Genomic DNA, 18,037 nt, shown 5'->3' on the forward strand with positions numbered 1-18,037 from the left:
ACGTGAAGTTGGGTCTGTTCACTGGTTTGCTATTCTGCAACGTGAAACTGAGCAAAATGATACCACAGATGCTGGCTTGACTTCTTTTAATCAGGAAAAGATGCTATAAGCCAGCCTCATGTATTCTATTCCCTAACAAAACCAAGAGAAACATCATCTGCAGTTACAATTATCATTATTAAGTCACCAACAAAATTACATGCCTTTTCAACATGATTTTCCAGTGTACATTTCAGCAATAATAATGGCAAAAATCCTGTAGAGTCACTCAGGGACCCTACTTGTCTTTCATGCTCTTCCCTAGCCCAGAACCTACAGAAGCATCCCTGCAACTCATCTGGTACACACATATCCACTGCAAACTCACAGTGCATGTACAAATAGCCTACCTGCCCCAATAAACTCCTTTTACATGTCTGTGACAGAGAAGCACTGATAAACAAAACCAGAAAACAAAACAAGCTGTACATATACTCTGGTGGTCAACAAAGTTGACCCCAGGACACACCAGACACAACTCTAGCTTTCAAAACCAAAATCACTTTCAAAATAATTAACTGATTCACTGGGTTTTAATTCCCCTGAAAAGCATGAAATAAATCTGACAAGGCTCAGCCAAGTGTTAATGGTGCACAGTAAATACAACCAGCTGTTTTCACATGTAGTTGATATCCAGTAACATAAAGAGGAAACCCACAAGCAACACATTCCACATTATGATAGCTACCCACTGGCATTCAAGTGATGATGTCTGTTACCTGCACTTGGGACAGATAAGCAGTGTCTGTTTCTCTCTTCATACAAGAAAGCTCAAGAAATTCCATTTATTTGAAAGAACAGTAACAGTAACTAACACACATCAATATTTAAAACAAATTATTATATTCCCTGATACTATGAAACCCAAAAATCAATCCCAGCAATACTTCATGTAAAATATTTTCAAGTTCTAGCACGTAATATTCATTAATATACCTAAGTATGCCACACTGCAGAAGCTGTCTGTTTCCTTCTTAACGTGCCTTTAACAGACAAAAGTACAGATCAAGATTGCCAAGGAAAAGAGAAACCTGCCACTACAGTTTCTGTACCATGGGTCAGGAGGCTGGTGGGGAACATGCCACCCATCCTATCATTTAAAAAAATTGGTAGCTTAAAGCAGCAGAGATTCATCTTAACAAATGAGCACAAACCCTGTTTCTTTCCGTAGCTGTATCTGTTCTGCAAATAAGGATTCAGTACTGTTTCTGTTACCCCTTCAACACCACTTTCATTTAAAAGGCAGAAGCCAGCAATCCAACTTTTGAGTAATCTGACTGTTACCCTGTAGTTAAACCTGTTAATAGACCACAGCCCAGAAGTGTGGGTGGGCTGCTTAAAAACTAAGTTTCAAAACATCTATTGCCTATATAGGATAAAAGATGCATAAGTGAAAAGAAGCCTCTGCATAAATTTGGGAGATCTGCATCAAAGCGCAGATCAAGTCAGACCAGCAATTTGCAGTTTAAAAGCATTTCACTGTCTGCATGCTGCCAGTAACAGGCAGCACCTACTCTGCCATGCATTTGACAGCCTATAGATTTTAAGAGGAGGCAGCAAATCAACTCATTAGTATAACTCTTCAGTTCATAGGACTGATCTTACACAAAACCGTGATCAACAGGCATGACCCTCACCCACGTATACCTTCTTGCTTTCAATTCTAGTGAATAATTTAATGATTCTTTCCACACAGACTGACTAAATCCCTATTTCCCCTCCTTCCCTAACACCTTTCAGCAAGTTCTGGAAACTTCTCTACATTTTTACTAACCTAGGCACCCTCAAAAACTAAAACCCCCACAAACTGCACCATGGACATCAGCGTGGTACTCCTATGCCTGGCAGTAACAGAATGAGCTGGATTTGCCTCTCTGCAAGAGAAATAGTAAGCCTGGCAACTGTTTTCCTTCTTACTGGTGAAGAAAAGAGAGTAACACCACAGCAGTGCATTTTTAACACAGCAGCATCTAGAATGACTTCTAACAAGCAAGGAAGCAGAATAACAGAATGCAAAGAACAAAAGTAACATTTCCGTCTCCACAAGGGGCAAACTAATAATTGAAAGGGAAATGAAGTGAATCCAGAAACAAAACAACAAAAAAACCCAAGGAGGATGGTTAATTAGTTATCACATGAAAAACAGGGAACATTTTTAAAATTTCATTGCTACCCACTACCATCAGGCAGAGTAGTCCACATTGCAAACTGTAAGGGGAATCTGGCTCTAAGGAACTTGCAATATCACTGTATGAAAACCTGTAATAACTACAGAAAGAATGCATACCAATGCCTACAATAAGGAATCTTTAACTAAATCTAAGTCTGTATATAATCTTCCTGACATGATCTACTAATTTGTTTTGAGCCTTGTCAGTCAAGATATTTAGAAGAAAACTAGACAAAACATTTAATACTAGTGAAGAAATGGTCAGGGAAGAGGGGAAATGGATGTTCTGCTACCTTATATCCTCTCCACAGGCAGGTTTACCAAGCCTTAGGAGAGCTATAATCACCCTGATAAAGCTGTCATAGCTTCACAACTCCACAACTCACCTCCTTCCCTTAAAACTTGCAGCAGCATCTGTCCCTAGTTTCAAACCCAGCACATAATCTTGTATTTCATCCCTCCCTTCGCTTTCATACTGCACCTAGAACTACAGCAACTTCTCCAGAGCTGAAGGGGCAAGCCAAGTTTATCACTTTAAACAACCTGAAATCAGCGCTGATCGCTGTAGTGGTGATGGGCAGAAGAGCTCTCAGCAGTCATGCTGACAGTACCTCACTGGTCTATGCAGCTCAATCTCACAATTTCCCCAGTTCTCCAGAATTTGCAGCTCCAAGACCTGCTGAGCCAGAAGCACATCTCTGGGGTTAAATGACTTCTTCCACAACTAAAGAACTGCAATTTAAGGCTGTCCTGAGAGTAGTTAAAACTCGCTGAAATATTAAAAGAGACACTACGCCACTGCAGGGCACTCTGAATTCCCAAACACAGGGTGAGAAAACTCCTACTGTACCCAGTTCTAACCACCTCAAATCCCTCCAGACCCAGTTGAAGTCCTTCCAGGGGCAAACATTGGAGGGTGCGCTGTCACAGATAGAACAGGCCTCTGGGTACACATACAGAAAGAGTCTTTTTCCTAAATGAAACAGACTTCCACAACACTACCAAGAAACTGACTTAACATGAAACTTACATTAGAAGCTTAGGTATACAATTCGTTGGGACTGCCAAAGTTTTCAAAGTCATAAATATGCAGGGAGGAAAAAAAAAAATAAAGCACAGTTTAGAAACTTTATTTCAGTACAGGGTGGGGGTTTTTTTTTGTGTAGGTTTGCTTTTTTATTGCCATTTGTGTTCCCTCTACAGCCTGTTCTCACTGTACACTACAGATACAGCACCGACCTCCTGAATGTGTCCGGGACAGGTTTCACCTCTGATCTCCACATCACCTGCCCAGCGCTGCCTCACCCGCTCCTGCTGAGCTGACAGACAGAAGCTCCAAGTCCCGCATCCCCACACAGAAAACTTCCTTCCCCAACTCTCCAGCTGAAGAACGGGTTCTCCTGACCTACTGGAGAGCCGGGGGCCGCCTAGCAGCGAGCGGGCAGAGGGAAGGAGCTGTGCTCAAGCCCCCCAGCCAAGGGACTGAGCCGGAAAGCTGCTACGGCCACGCAGCTGGTAGGCAGTGCGAGGGCCCGGCGGCGGAGCAGGCCGGGAGGCAGCGGCCCGGCCCCAGAGGCGAGGAGGCCGGGCAGGGCCGCTCGCCCGCGGGGAGGCGCTGGGGGCAGAGCGGCCCCTACCAACGCTGCCTCGGCGGGACGCGGCGCCACCGCCGAGCTCCACCGCAGGAAACGGGACAAGTTGAAACCCGAGCGCCGCGGGGCAGCCACGGCCTCCTCGAGCCGCGACCGCCGAAGGAAGCGTCCCGCCAGCCCGTTACCTGCGCGCTCCTCCCCCGCTGCCGGCGTGCGGGCGGCCCCTCACCGCCGCCTCCACAACAAAGCCCACGAACAGGCGGTCCCTGCGCTCAGGGCGGGAGGAAAGGCGGGGGCGCGCCGCCTCCGAGAGCGCGCAGCAGTGAGGCCGCAGCCCGAAGGCGGGGCTCGGGCCCCGGGGGTGGCGCCGCCCTGCGGGCGGGAGAAGCGGCGCAAGTTCCCCACGGCGGCCGGCCGGGACCCTCGGGGACGGGTGAGGGACTGTGGAGGATGGAGAAGCTGGTTCACGGTCGTCTCCTCTGCCAGCCTGTTCCCGCACAGGGACAGGCCTTTTCCTTTCCGGGGAGTTGGCGCTGCCCAGGCGAGCGGTATTCCCTGCTCTAAACGGAGGGAGGAATACCTGCCAGCGCTGCCAAGGAGGGGAACGTAGCGGCGCATGTGTACCCGTCTGGGGAGGGGCCGACTGAAAACGGGATTAAGCCTGAAAGTGCTTTAGGAAATCCGCACAGCGGGAAGGATGCCCTTTGCGGGCAGAGTAGAGAGGGGGGTGTGTGGAGAGGAAGGGAGATATAAGAGACTTTAAGCAGAATTTAGCTGCGTTGGGTGAGTGGATTTGGGGGGTGAATTCCGAGCGACATACTTAGTAGTTCCTTAACAATAGCAGAGTTGTTTGGGTTTTAAGAAGCCGATCTAATGCTCCTCTGTAAACATATATCTATGTATATCATAACCCCTCTGAATATTTTTTTTTTAATCTCCATCTAAACCTTCTTTTTGTTGCAATGCCACCTTCTGCAGGAAACAACTCCACCCAACCAGGTTCTGCACCCTCTGATCAACCCCAGATTCTCTTTCCTGTTGAACTACTGCAGCAAGTACAACTTAGTACTACATTTGTTATTTGTATCGAAGGGAACACTGAGCGGGGACTCCAACCTCTCTGGAACGAAAAAAAATAGTAGTGATGTTTCAGCATCTGCTTTTTCATGGTACAGAACACTGGAGACTTGATGATCCTGCTATATTTATTGAGCAGCAGTCTCAAAGAGCCAGACCAAGGGAACTAATGCAAATGTTAATGAAACATTGAAGTTGAGATTTTAATTACTTAAAGGTCAGCACATTCAAAGTTTATTAGTTTAAGGGAGTTATTCTGTATTCCCACAGCAATCCCCACTCTGTTCTTGCATAGATCAGAGAATTCAAGTTACTGTTTATTTGCTGATGCATGCAAATTACATAACTGAATGTTATACCTGAATATTACTCTTTTCTGCAATTACGGTTTCAGTCTTTTCACACTTCATTAACTTCTCTGTGTTTTTTTTCTACATTCTCATACTTTTCAGTAGCAATGAAAACGTTTCTCTCTAATCTTTGTTCTAAATTGTGAAAGGCCTCACTTCCTTTCAAGCTTGGAATCTCTATTCTATTATCAACGTTTGTTGCTAAACCATCACAAAACACTGGCAGACACTCGGCATGCTAACGAACCAGAACAGCACTATCACTTCATGAAAACAATTTCCCAAAGAGACTTGCTATAAAGTTTTGCCTTCCAAGTACTGCAGTGCCTGCAATCCATTCTCAAAACAGGAAAACATTTTTGGAAGCATTTGAGAAATTATTCCCAGAAAAGCCTGTGAGAGGGGATGAAAACACTGTCTCTTCAGAACCTTGTGCACAGACCCCACCTGTAAGCTGCTGAAGGATCTGTCTTTCTCAAAATGCTTCTCATGTAAAAATAATTGGGGTTTTGTTGGTAGGAAAAACATTATTTCCCAGTGAATGAAGTGGACAGTCAAAAGAGATGAATCTTGCCTCTAATAGGTTTTCATATTTTGCTTAATTTACTTCCAGATTCCCTCCCTCAGTCTAACAGTAACCTTTATATTTACATCCACTGAATCCAGAGACCTGGGATCTGAGAACTGTATCTTTCACACTATCTGAAACAAACAGTCTGACCACACTGCTTTCCACTGTTATGTAATAAGTATTGCATTGTAATACTTATGTAATAATCAATGGTATTGTAATCCCAAACTGAAACATATTTTGTCCTTTATTTTCTCTTTTGATTATGTGAATTCTGGCCATCAAAATATTGGAATGTTATTCTTTTTCCTGTCTATCAATTTCAGGTATTTCTATCTTTACTTTTACAGTAGCCAAGTATGTCTGTCTTCACAATGGACTCTTCCCTTTTCCTTGAGGAAAATACATGGTATTATAAAAAAATGCAAATTTATCTTGTACTTTAATGATACCTTCCCAGGCCAAGGAAACCAGCACATATTCACTTCTTTGCTCTGGTACTATGCATGTTTCTAGAGCCAGTCATGAAATCCTGATTTTAGCACAATGCCTCTGGTGTGCCTGGGATTCAGTGTGCCTAGGATTTTACCTTAAACTCACTACCTCAAAGTCTTTAAATTAACATCTGGAAGCTGTCTCTTACTAAACTAAAATGTATATAGACAGCAGACTGCAGTTAAATACCCATCTCAGACATGGAAAACAGCACATAAACATGCTGCTCAGACATAAGAAACAGGCCTAACAGTATGTCTCTTAAGGAATAGAGAAAGAAATTTGCCTTTGATAACTGTTACAGGAATGAATGAATGCACCTTGTTACAAATTTGCTATGCTTTGAGTTTAGCATGAGCTGATGCCCTTGTAAGGCAACAGCAGTCTCTTTGTTTTTCAGACGACAAGTTAAAAAATAAGAATGTAGAAACTACCTTTCTTTTCCTTCTCTTTTGAAGAAGTGCCAGCAAATCTAACCTCCTAGTTCTATTTCAAGATGTCATGATCACACATGGTATTCAGAATCGCTTTGAAGATAACGTGAAGGATTTCTTATTCAAAATTAATATCCTTGTCTGTGTTAACACTGTAGGGCTATTAGCAATAAAGAAGAAGAAAAAAGTTAATCTCAAATTATCCATGTGACTGTTTAACCAAACAGTCTAGCACCTTATTCAAGAGCCATTCCCTTAAATCCATCATCTTAACTCCAATAAACGTCCCCTTGAGACCAACAGTAGCCCTGTTTTTTCCCCCAAACCAATGTATTTCAGCTTGTATGTACCCTTGATCGGTAGAAAAGAAGCAAAGGTCAAGGTCAGAGTGGACAAGCCCCCCCTTGGGGTAAGAAAAATCAGCAGTACTAGAGGCTGTGGGCTACGTACAAAAGGAGGAAACAGTATGAGAAACTGCAGTGCTATTCAGAGTTACAGGGAAGAGAATAAGTGGAGAAAAAGATGTTGGTAATCTAGGGGTTTGACTAGCAGAACAGGGTCAGTGACACAGCACAGAAAATAAAAGCACCTGTAACACTGCATCAGCTCCCAACTTTTTCAGGCTCCAAATCTATAGAAACGTTTATGTATTCAGTTCTTGATTAAGTGCTTAAGCTGTAGTTTATTAACCTGCGTGCCATTGTGAATCTGGCTCTAAGTCAAAAAGACTATGTCTGTAGTAGGGAACAGAAAGGATCTATGCCCGAGAATAAACACCCTTGCAAGCTCTGCATCTGTATGGCTGAACTGGCTTCCCTTCGATGGTGCTGCCTCTGGGGATGTGCCCTCCTTGTACCTTCTGGCAAAGCACAGTTTGGCTTTGGAGGAAACAACACTGGGGCTGCCAGCAATGGCACTGACTGTGTCCCAGCAGTTGAGCCCATGCCCTGGCACCTCTTCATTTACTAAGGAAGGGCCAATGGGTCCGTGTAACGCACGCAATAGCCGCTTGCCGAGTCACAAAGTAACCCGTGTCCTTTGGTCACAAAAGCGCTGGAGCCAAAGGTTTTAAAATAACAGTGTGCTTCAGAAAGACGGGGAGGATAAACGGCACCGCCGACCCCTTCCCGGCAGTGGAGCACCAGCCGATCCGCCGGTGTTGGCTGGGTCCGAACAGCGCTGGGCAGCAGGACTGCAAGTTGTGCTGCAGGGTACGAGCCCCGGTGTGAGAAGCGAAGGGGACAAGCTTGAGGTGACAGGCCTTCCCCCAGCCAGCCCCCTGACAGGCCGCCAAAGCCTTGCCTTGCCTCCCCGCCCCAGCAAGGGCGATCCCAGCGCCGGCCGCCCCAGCTCTACCCGAGAGAGAGAAGCTGCCGGTTTCCCGGCCAGAAGAGCTCGGAGAACCCTTTCCACGCTGCGGCCGCCAGCAGCTGCAACCCCGGGGCCGCCCTCTGACCGCCGGCTACGAAATCCCGCTGTGCCGCCGAGTGCCTCCTGACAGCGCGGGGGCCCAGCCCGCACGCCCCCGCCCCGCCCGGCCTTGTCGTGTCGTCGTCCACCCCAGCCGCAGATAACCGCGGCTCCCGCCTTCCCCCAGCTCTTTCCCTCCCGGCCAGCGCGGAGTGGCCCCAGCTCGGCAACCGGTCTCCAGGCACGGGCCGCCTCTTGCAGCCGCGAGTGAGGATGGCTCGGAAGTCCGGGAGCTTTCTGCAGGAGGCCTCTCACCAAGTCGTCGCCGGGGGCTCGGCGGGTAAGTGGGCGCGTTCTGCCTGGGCCGGGAGGGTCTGCCCGTCCCCGCCGGCGTTCCGCCAGGCTGAAGAGAAGGGGATCGCGCCGCCGCGCTCCCCCCCCTCACCCTCCCCCGCCTCCCGCGCTGTGCTTGCCAGGCGCAGGGAACGGCCCGGATCGGTGGCGGCTCCTCCTCCGCTGGGCTGCGCGGGCGGGTCCCTGAGGCGACCCACGGGCTGGGGGTTCCGGGGACGGGAGCTGCTCAGGGGATCCGGGGACGGGAGCTGCTCAGGGGTTCCGGGGGCGGGAGCTGCTCAGTCCGTCAGCCCCGGTAACGTCTCTACCAGTGCTCGGCCCCGGGGGCAGTGAGAGGACACTTCCCCGGGCCCGCGGTGTATCTCCGTTAAACACACGCTGCGGCCCCTCGGGAGATAAGGGTGTCAGGCGGGCCCCCTTCAACCGTAATAGCCGTCGGTGTCCCCTCGGGAGCTTCTCTGGTGGGTGGCAGCGGCTCTTTCCTTGCTTGAGGTGGACCCGGTCACTTAAAACGTGCTCACTGCAATCCGCGTTCTCTCTGCTCGTGGCGTGTTGTTACAGGACAGAAAACGTGATTCCCCCGTATCAAACGCGTTCCCGGTGACACTGGCACTGTCTCATACGGACATCGATGCGGGACTAGGGTGGGGATGTGTTCCTGTGGGGTTTAATGCTTCTAGGGATGTCGAAGTCATTCATCACACTATTTGTACTGCAAAGCACAAATGCCAAAACAGAATACACCTGCTTATCGCTGCAAGCCTTGCTAGTTAATTTCCAGTTTGTTGTCCCTAAAGCAGAGTCAGTAAGAAACAGTTGTCAGCCTGCAGTGCAGGGAGTATTGACACAATAGCCTGTTTTTTCGGTGTATACATGTAAATCCTGTTAGCGTTTCAACCGTTTAGTGCATTTTTAAGTGCTCTTTCAATGTCTCTTTTGGGGTCAAAATACTGTTTGCCAGGTTATGTTTTCATTGAAAGAGGTAGTAGATGGTAATACTTCTGTGTCTTATATAATGCAACCAAAATTCTTCTGTGGGTGAGAGCTGTGTGGCTGTGACACTGTGTGTGAGCTGGTGCTCCGTTCTCTCTAATTCCCCTGCTGCCCCTAAATCCACTTCTATGCATTCCTGCCAACACACATTTGAGCGCTTCCTTTTCGTGCTCAGGACTCTGCATGTCCTTTGTTTCCAGCCTTCTGTTTTGGCACTGAGAGATGCCACAGCTGAGGCAGAGATGTCTGCTGTCCTGGTCCTTCCAGTGTATTGGATTACTGTATTTATGTAGCTGTTCTGCAGCCTTCGAGGTACCAAAGCTTTTTTGGACTCTGCTTGGTACCACCCCCTTCTTCCATTAGGAGAAAAAGGAAAGGTTTAATCTGTACTAGCCTGTTGGAGGCCCTTAATACTCTAAAGGATACTGAAAGAGTTTTGCTACCAGATGTTTTGTGAGATGACAGATTTATCTGTCAGTAACAGTGAGCCTGTGCCTTAGTGATTCAGATTGATCTCAGTAGCCTGTTTTCTTCACAGTTTCCCTTTTTTCATAGGAGAACAAACAGTTTGCCTAATGCACTGGGGGAAAAAATGTCATTTAGATAAAGGCAGAATTTTACAGATGGACTAGAACTGGAAAATGAGTGTGTCTAAAGTGCTATAGGGAAAAGACAGCATGAAAACTGCTGACCTGATGGGCTTAAGTTGAGAGGTGAGAGAATTCCTAGTTCAAGGGGAAAACTGACCTGCCCCTTACACTTTTTAAAGATATAATATGGGAAGCCTGTTGAATTTAGTCCAGAGGAATACTGTTAAAAGATGTTTGCATCCTTTTGCTTAGTCTCCTGTCAGTCAGGGAAATAGGTTCCTTAGCTCTATCACTAGACTTAAATCTGTACAATAATTTCTGCTCGTTGGTTTTGAAATAAGCCAGTAAGGACTATTGTCTAGGTCTGAACAACACTAAAATTTTACAGAAGGATTAGTAAGTATATGGCTCAAAGTGGGAGTTCTAAAATGTTAGAGGGAAATGGATCAAACTTAAAGTTTGACAGATGCTTAAAACTCAATGGTGTTTTTCTCTGTGATTTATAGAGAAGACAGAAGAGGACAGCAGTAGCTTGGAGGTCTTCAGTCTAAAGGTTCAATCTGTCAGGCAAGGGTGGATACAACGTGGAAAAGGTGGAAGCAGGAAGGAAAGGATGGAGGGCATGAGGTTTTGGGAGTGTACTTAGTATTTCAGCCTAGTGAGGTATTTGGTTGCCTAAACTTAGTTTTCCAGTATCACTTGAGACAACCTATATTGCTTTTGACTCTCTCTGCAGAAGGACATAGGCTCTTCAAGATGTTTTTTCATATTTCATGTCCTCATGTAAATGTCATATATATCCTAGTGCATCTTTGCTACCTGTACCTCAGCCAGATATTTAGAAGGAACCTGGAAAAAGTTGTGGTGAACTAATACTTAGTTTTAAAAAAAAGTTTTCATCATCTTAACTCATATAATTAGGCACAAGGAATGTATGAAGCTATAAGAAAGGTGCTTTAAGTTTATGTCTCTGTCAAAACAATGATAACAAAGTAGCAAGGTAGTCAGGGAATGAATGGCACAGCAGAATAGGTGTAATTGAAGGGTCAGAAATACTGTCTGCTTAAGTAAAATGAGAGATTATTTAGCATCTGCATGTCTGATGCAAAAGGATCTGATAAGAAGCGATTCTGCTAGGTCGAGTGGAAAATGATTAGAGATAAGCCTAAGCTGTCAGAACAGGAAGAAAGGGATTTTTGAAGCTTTATGGAAGATGACAGGACTTGTTCATGCACTTAGTAGAGACAGGGTAAGGGGAAAGAAAGAAATCGAGCATGACCTCTAGTCTACAGGGCTGATAAAATGGAAGATACTGGCATGCTGAAGGAAGGAGAAATGAAAATACTCAGTGTTGTAAAGCTCATGATTTAAACATACCATTGGCTGGCTGAGATATTAGTAAGTTTATCTTTAACTTGAATGTGTCTGTGCTCTAATTGAACTGTAGAACTAAAGCATGACAGGATCTCATGCCTATTTCATGTCTGTGGCAAGGGGGGCATCTGCTTCTGTGTGGCTAACAATTTGGCTTTGTATTAAATTGAAAGCATTGCTTCCTGAGGGTGAACTCAATCTTAAATATCTTTAAACACATCTTAAAAATCTCAGTCAATTTTGGCTTATGATTCTTTCTGTCGGCATTCAGTTTGCTCCCATCTTTCAGATTCCTGAATAGAGGTAAAGAGCATAGTTGAAAACACTTGTGTTCGTTTTGCTTGCCTGGGTGTATGACACCAGTGAGTAACAGGACTTTGAAATGTAATTGGGACATTTCATTAGTAAGTTTGGTCCCTTCTAGTACAGTGAACTGCAGGCATACTTCTTTTCTTTAGTGGTTAATTAGTAAACTAAGGCATGCGTGGAATTTACAGAAAAAAAAAAGCAACCCAGAAAATAAACTCTCTGAACTGTAAGAATCACTGTGAAAAGAACAATTTGGGTATCTAATTTATTTCCTTAGATTTATAGCAGTTCTTCAATGGGCAATTTAAGAAGTCCAGTCAATGCAGAGTTCTAGTCACAGGAAGAATTATTTCTCTAATGCTCGATGATGAAGACATTCTTGTTTTGGGCATTCTGTATGGAAAAAGGCAGAAATTAAAATACTAGTGTTTTATACAAAGTTGATGGAGATCTCTTTCCCCAGAGAGAGGAACTAAAAGCGAAAAGTATGTTGTATGATACACAGGTTGATTTGCTAACTCACCCTTGTAACAGAGTCTACAGTCAGTTTGAATGATGCGGTGATGATGTCATCATAAATAGTTGCACCCTTGGCTGAGTGAAGTGGCTGAATATACTTCCTCTGAAGGTTTATGATGCTGCTACTTTGTATAGGTGTGTTCTTAGTTTTTCGTAAGAAAAGGCTGCAGAGGACACAGTTAGATATTAGTTTGTATGTTCACATGAATATGGGAAAGTAAGAATAAAATGAGGTGCTTTGGGGGTCTTTTTAATAGTTAATTTATAAGAATCACTGGAGCTGTTGGGTTGGTGGTTTTTTTTGTAGTTTTGTTTTGGGCTTTTTCCTCCCACCATGCTTCATATTTTGCTGAAACAGTAGGGTTTCTGCCTCTCTGGACCTCCTGGCTTTGATATTTTTTGAAAGAGTTAGGTTTCCAGCTCCATTGAAATCTAATAGGATTTGGGAGTCTAATTCTCTTAAGCTCTTCTTAAAGTCCAAACCTTTTCTTTTGAGCGGTTTTTTATTTCAGGAGTAGATAAAGTTACTATCTTGAATAGCTGCAACTTCTCTGAAGCAGATCTATAAGCAGAAAAGCCAATCATCAGAGTAAAACTGTTGGATGCAAACACAGTATTAAAAACAGTGTTTGGCTCTCCTATCACTAGAGGCTTTAGGCAGACAATCAGGCGAAGGTATGCTAGCAGGTATACCCTGTGAAACACCTTATAATATTTGGTCCCTATAAATGAGTGAGGGGGTGTGATAGATGTACAGGAAGCATTTTAAACTGCAGGAAAATTGGCTAATTCTCCCTTCTCTTCCCCCTCCTCCCCCTCCGCCCCCCAATCCCTCAGGTATTGAACTGATTTGTTTTGATTATTTTGCTGACACTTCCGTGGGAAGTAAAGTTAGGATGAGTGTTCTCTGTTTTCTTAGCTGTTTTTCTCTTGTGTTTAAGCTATGCAATTGGCATTTACGTGTTACTAAAATAATCACTTAAAGCTCAGAGGTAATTTCAACTGCTAAGTACTTAACTAAACCTCAGAACTATCTTGACTTGAAATCATAATATTTTAAAGAGTTTAAACTTTCCTCTTTCTGAAGTCTCTTAGGGCTGAAATATTATCTAAGACCACAGTATGTGCTCATTGTCTTTCATTGCCTGTTATTTGGCATTTTGAATCTCAGCAAAGGTTGTTTATATTAAAAGGGTAAGGGTGGGAAGCAGTCAAATAGTATTAATTTCAAGGAAAAAGCCTCTAAGTTAAAGCTGCTCCTGAAGCCAATTTTCCCTGCTAGACTGAAAAATTGATTGTGTGCTACCTGGTATTGGACTTTGTAGGGAAGCTGCTTGGTTGGCAACGTGGTGAGAAGAATGTTGGGAGAAAAGATGACCATAAGAAGTTTGTGTTTTAAAGGTGGGATATCTCACACCCTGAGCCTCCTCCAGCACAGTCCTGGGGATCTGAAGGACATTGGAACAGTCAGAAAGCTGAGACTTGGAATGTGTTTTGTTTCTGCTCAAATAAACATCCTTCCATGCTGTGTTTCACACAAAACATGCAGAAAAGCAAATGTGAAATACCTTTGCAAAGTCTGTGCAACCCCTATTGCTTTCCTCATTATACAGTTCAGAGAGGGACTACAGGATTCAGGACAGTTTGTGACTTCAGTGGGCCCCCGGGAATAAGGAACAGCTATCAGGGAAGCTGCTCAGTAACTGACCCTAGTTTTGAATTCGCTATTGCTGGCTTGCTGACTTTGGACTCCTGGGCAATTAAAAAACCCACCTACTGCAGCATTTCAAACTTTAATTCTGTAAGTAACGTTTTTTCAGTCTCTGAGCCTCCCCTTTTTTCTACCAGCTGGTAATACTACATATTCACCCCTGAATGTGAATGGCAGGTTGGACTTTTTGCTTCATATATATCTTCCTTAAGCAAAAGTGGTGTGGTGCTGCCTTTAGAAAAGCCTTGTTTAATTTAAACAGAAACTTATGAAATCCTTGTGTGCTTTCATACACTGCGCTGAATATGTGAGGCTGGTAGCTAGCAAAATGCCTCTAAATGTTTGGACAGTTACAGGGCTAGATGAAATACAACATGAAGCTGAATTCCATCCTGTCTTTTTGGAGGCACATACACAGACATTTCAGTTGACAAGCCCGTTGTATTGTAACACATTCTCTCAATGTGGTGGGAAGCCAGTAATGATTGCTCTCCAAGTGAAGTAGGACTGGGGGGCTTAGGGGGCTGTTTCAACTAATCTTTTTACTGATTGAGGAGGATTGTCAATTAATTGCCATGACTGACTGAATTTGTCAAAGAAAGAATGTGTTAATATCTTTTAAAATACAGATGTAACTTTTGGCAAGCTATATTATTATCTCTGACTTGTCTGGCCCTGTGTGAGTGCAACTCCATGATCCTTATGAGTCCCTTCCAACTCAGGATATTCTATGATTCTATAATTTGAAGACACAATACCCTTGCAATATAGTTTAAGTTTAGATGGAGCGAATGAAAACCTCTGTAAGTAGTGTTGAGGGTAAACTGATGTTCAATCAGGTCACTGCAGTGCGCTTGAAAAGTTATGCCACCCATTTGGAACTGTTAAATGTGTCAAAATGTGTGTTTTTTAAATGTAGTAGCTTTTATATGACAGTTAAGATACAAAGAAGTAATTCTTATGTGTTTATATAACAGTGACAAAACCAAACTAACAAACCAACATTTTTCATAACTTTTATTATCTCACAACACCTGTTCTATGCTTACTATTTTCTGTAGAAACTGGGACCTTGAAAAGAAGATACATAAACCCCTTGCTGAATTTGGGGTTTAAGTATCACACTAAGCTAGTGTCACCTTGTTCTAACACTCACTCTTGGTTTGAGCATCCTGCAGCAAACTCACCAGTCCCATTCTGTCTTCACTGGAGAAAGCAAGTAGCTGTCTGAGGTTTATGTAGCCTGGCCTGTTAGCCAATAAAAACACCACTCCCTATGCACAGATTCCTCTTCGGGTGTGCAGTAGGAAACTTAACCTTAAGATTTTTATATATGAGACTGAGGGTTTTGAGAAAGTTTATATATTTTCTATTTGTTTTAGTGTAACTGCTTTGGGTCCCAAACCTCAAAAAACTGAGTAATGGTTATTTGTGCTCCTTTGCTCTATTACCCACGAGATGGCAGTGTAATACTGCAGCAAGATGCTACGTCTGGCTGGTGGAAGATGACTAAAAACATGATGAAATTGTTGCAGGTGGGGAGAGTAGCATATGTCACTTTGGATGGTAATATGTGAAAGCAAAGCTTAAAGATAGAAAACAAATAATGATCAATAAATGTTGACTTTATATGTGTACTGCAAAGGCAGTGATGATGAATTTGACTTTGCCATCAGACACAAAAATTATAAACAGTGATATATCACTAGTAAAGGGCAAAAGATGATGCTAAGGATAAGATAGCACATATAAATCGTGAAACTTTGGGTAGAGCTCTGGCCCAGTGGAATCTGCTGCCTTAGGGCTGTCTTAACTTCTTTGAAGTATTGGCAGGAATGAGAATTACAGCAAAGTATGAAAGCTTAAAGATACCTATTTCAGAAAAAAAAAATCTAAATTTACTTTTGTAGTCAGATTTCCAAGATAAAGATTATTATACAATAGTACGTATTATACGTGTAAAAGCAAATAGGTAGCTGAAATAATTAATACTGGAGCAGGGCTGTTGTAAAGTTTAAAGACAAAAAATGTTTTGTCTGAAGAGGCAGTTCTGAGTTGATACAACTTTTGTGAGCAAAGATTATATTGGGGCAAAGAACATTTTCAGCCTAGTGTTTATTGTTTCATCAGTTGTGCTTAGTGACTGATGTTCATGTTCAAACCCATATTGTCATAACACAAAGCTTAATTAGGAAATAAGAAACTCCTGATGTATAGAAACAAAGCATGCCTTCTGATAGCAATATATATGTTTCTGTGGCAGTGTTCTAGAAAAGAAAATAAAAAACTGATTCTGATTATCTCTGTGCAGAAAATCTGGGATTTTTACCTGTATTAAGGATGGTATTGCAAATTTTCCCTTAACTGTAGTTCAGTTTCTGTGACATTACCTTGGATGTCCTCCTTATACTTGTACATCTTTCTTATGCTTGTTACTTTCCTATTTCAAACTAGCAGGGTGTGAGACACTCAAAGTCATACCATCGAGACTGGAAGAACGTACCTGTTAGAAGACTGACTCTGTTGAAAATCTCTCTGAAAAATGGGTGTATTTAAATGAGTATCTTTTAATGGGTATATTAACCTCAGACTGGCAGGTATTATGGTTAAGGTTGGTATGAATTAAAAGTGCTAAAAGAACTAAAGATAAGTAGGAAAAAAACCCAACCTCTTCAGATAGTGATGTGACACTCAGAATCTGGAAGTCTTGAAAATCAATATTACAATGAATGGAGAGAACTGACAATAATTCCATTATAGAGATGCCTCTAAGTATTTTCAAGTATCTGCATCTTGATCATAAAGGCCTTAAATCTGCTCTACTTCAATTGAAGTTGAAAATGTGTAATTAATTTTTTTTCTTTTTTTCTTCTCTGAGGAGATGAATTGGTATTTGTTGCCTATGGAAACCATCACTGGTCCTGCTGATGGACAAAATAAATCAATACTGGCTTTTTTATAACCAGAAGCTCTCACTCTCTCATGCCTAATTATCATTTGTGCAAGAAATTGTTAAATGTCAGTCACTATAAAATAGTATTTTCTGTACTGAAAATCTGTAGTACAGGTCAACTGCTTTGGTTGTCCTGAAAATTGAATAGTGGCAGAATAAGAACCTGTCATTTTTCCTGCAGCATGCCTTGTCCTGGGGGCTCATTACAATTAGGTATAATTTCACTTACATCTGAAACTTCTAAAGCTTTAATCATCTATAGAAGTGATTTTTCTGATGGGAAAATATGATTATATATTAGAAAGTCTGAATGTTGCTGAGAAGTCCCACCCATACAGCAGGAAAGGAAGCACTGGAGTAATTGGCCTTAAGATCTGCTTTTCAGACATTGAACTACTCTGTTAACAGCTGCTTTTGTTTTTCCTCTGGATCCTTTTCAATCTGCCAGTTTTGGCAGGAAACATAGTTTATGGGTCATTTTTCAGCCTTTAGTCAATGGATCATTTCCCAGTTCAGGGTGTTAGGCTAGTTTCCTAGGCTTTTTGCTGGTTTTATTACACTGGAGTGTGCTGATCTGTGGCTGGTGTCCCCAAACAGTAACAATCCCAAAAGCAAAAGTAGAGTTTTAGGAGTACTTTCAATTTAAGGAAGTTCTTTTCAGTATTTTACTTCCACTTAGAGCTAATTCCAAGTGGTTTTGCAACAGAATTATGTTTTGCTTATTTTTCTATTACCCAGAATTAATTCTTAATATTTAGCTAGAGGCTTTTTCAAAATTATTTTGAAATGTATAGTATTTTGAATATATAGTAGATATTGCTCAACTTTGTTTTTTCAGCTGACTCCAGATAGTACACTGAACTTGGTAAACCATGAAGGGCGTGGTAAAAACAACCCCCCAAAAAAAACAATACAAAAAACACCAAACCAAAACCCCATACAACCCCCACAACAACCCAAATGATGGTTCTAACTGTATTAATCATAGACACAGAAACCAAATTTAACTCTTTATTATGGGTTTTATGATATTTGTCTCTTCCTTCTTGTGGAGCTACATGATTTAGTTTCAAAACATGGAAGTTTGATTAAACTG

The 18,037-nt window shown here is 42.8% G+C and overlaps 1 protein-coding gene across 1 annotated transcript in view; it reads left to right on the forward strand.

The window, feature by feature from the left end:
• Positions 1-8,411: 8,411 nt before the first annotated feature.
• Positions 8,412-18,037, forward strand: part of SLC25A21 (solute carrier family 25 member 21) — a gene marked incomplete at its 5' end in the record, with an annotated part of 249,563 nt that continues 239,937 nt past the window's right edge. The window contains one exon of the mRNA XM_084263715.1: positions 8,412-8,478. Within this exon, the coding sequence (XP_084119841.1) occupies positions 8,412-8,478 (67 nt within the window). The remainder of the gene's footprint in view (positions 8,479-18,037) is intronic.

Source organism: Gallinula chloropus (genome assembly GCF_964237585.1).
Source record: "Gallinula chloropus genome assembly, chromosome: 4".
NCBI lineage: Eukaryota > Metazoa > Chordata > Aves > Gruiformes > Rallidae > Gallinula > Gallinula chloropus.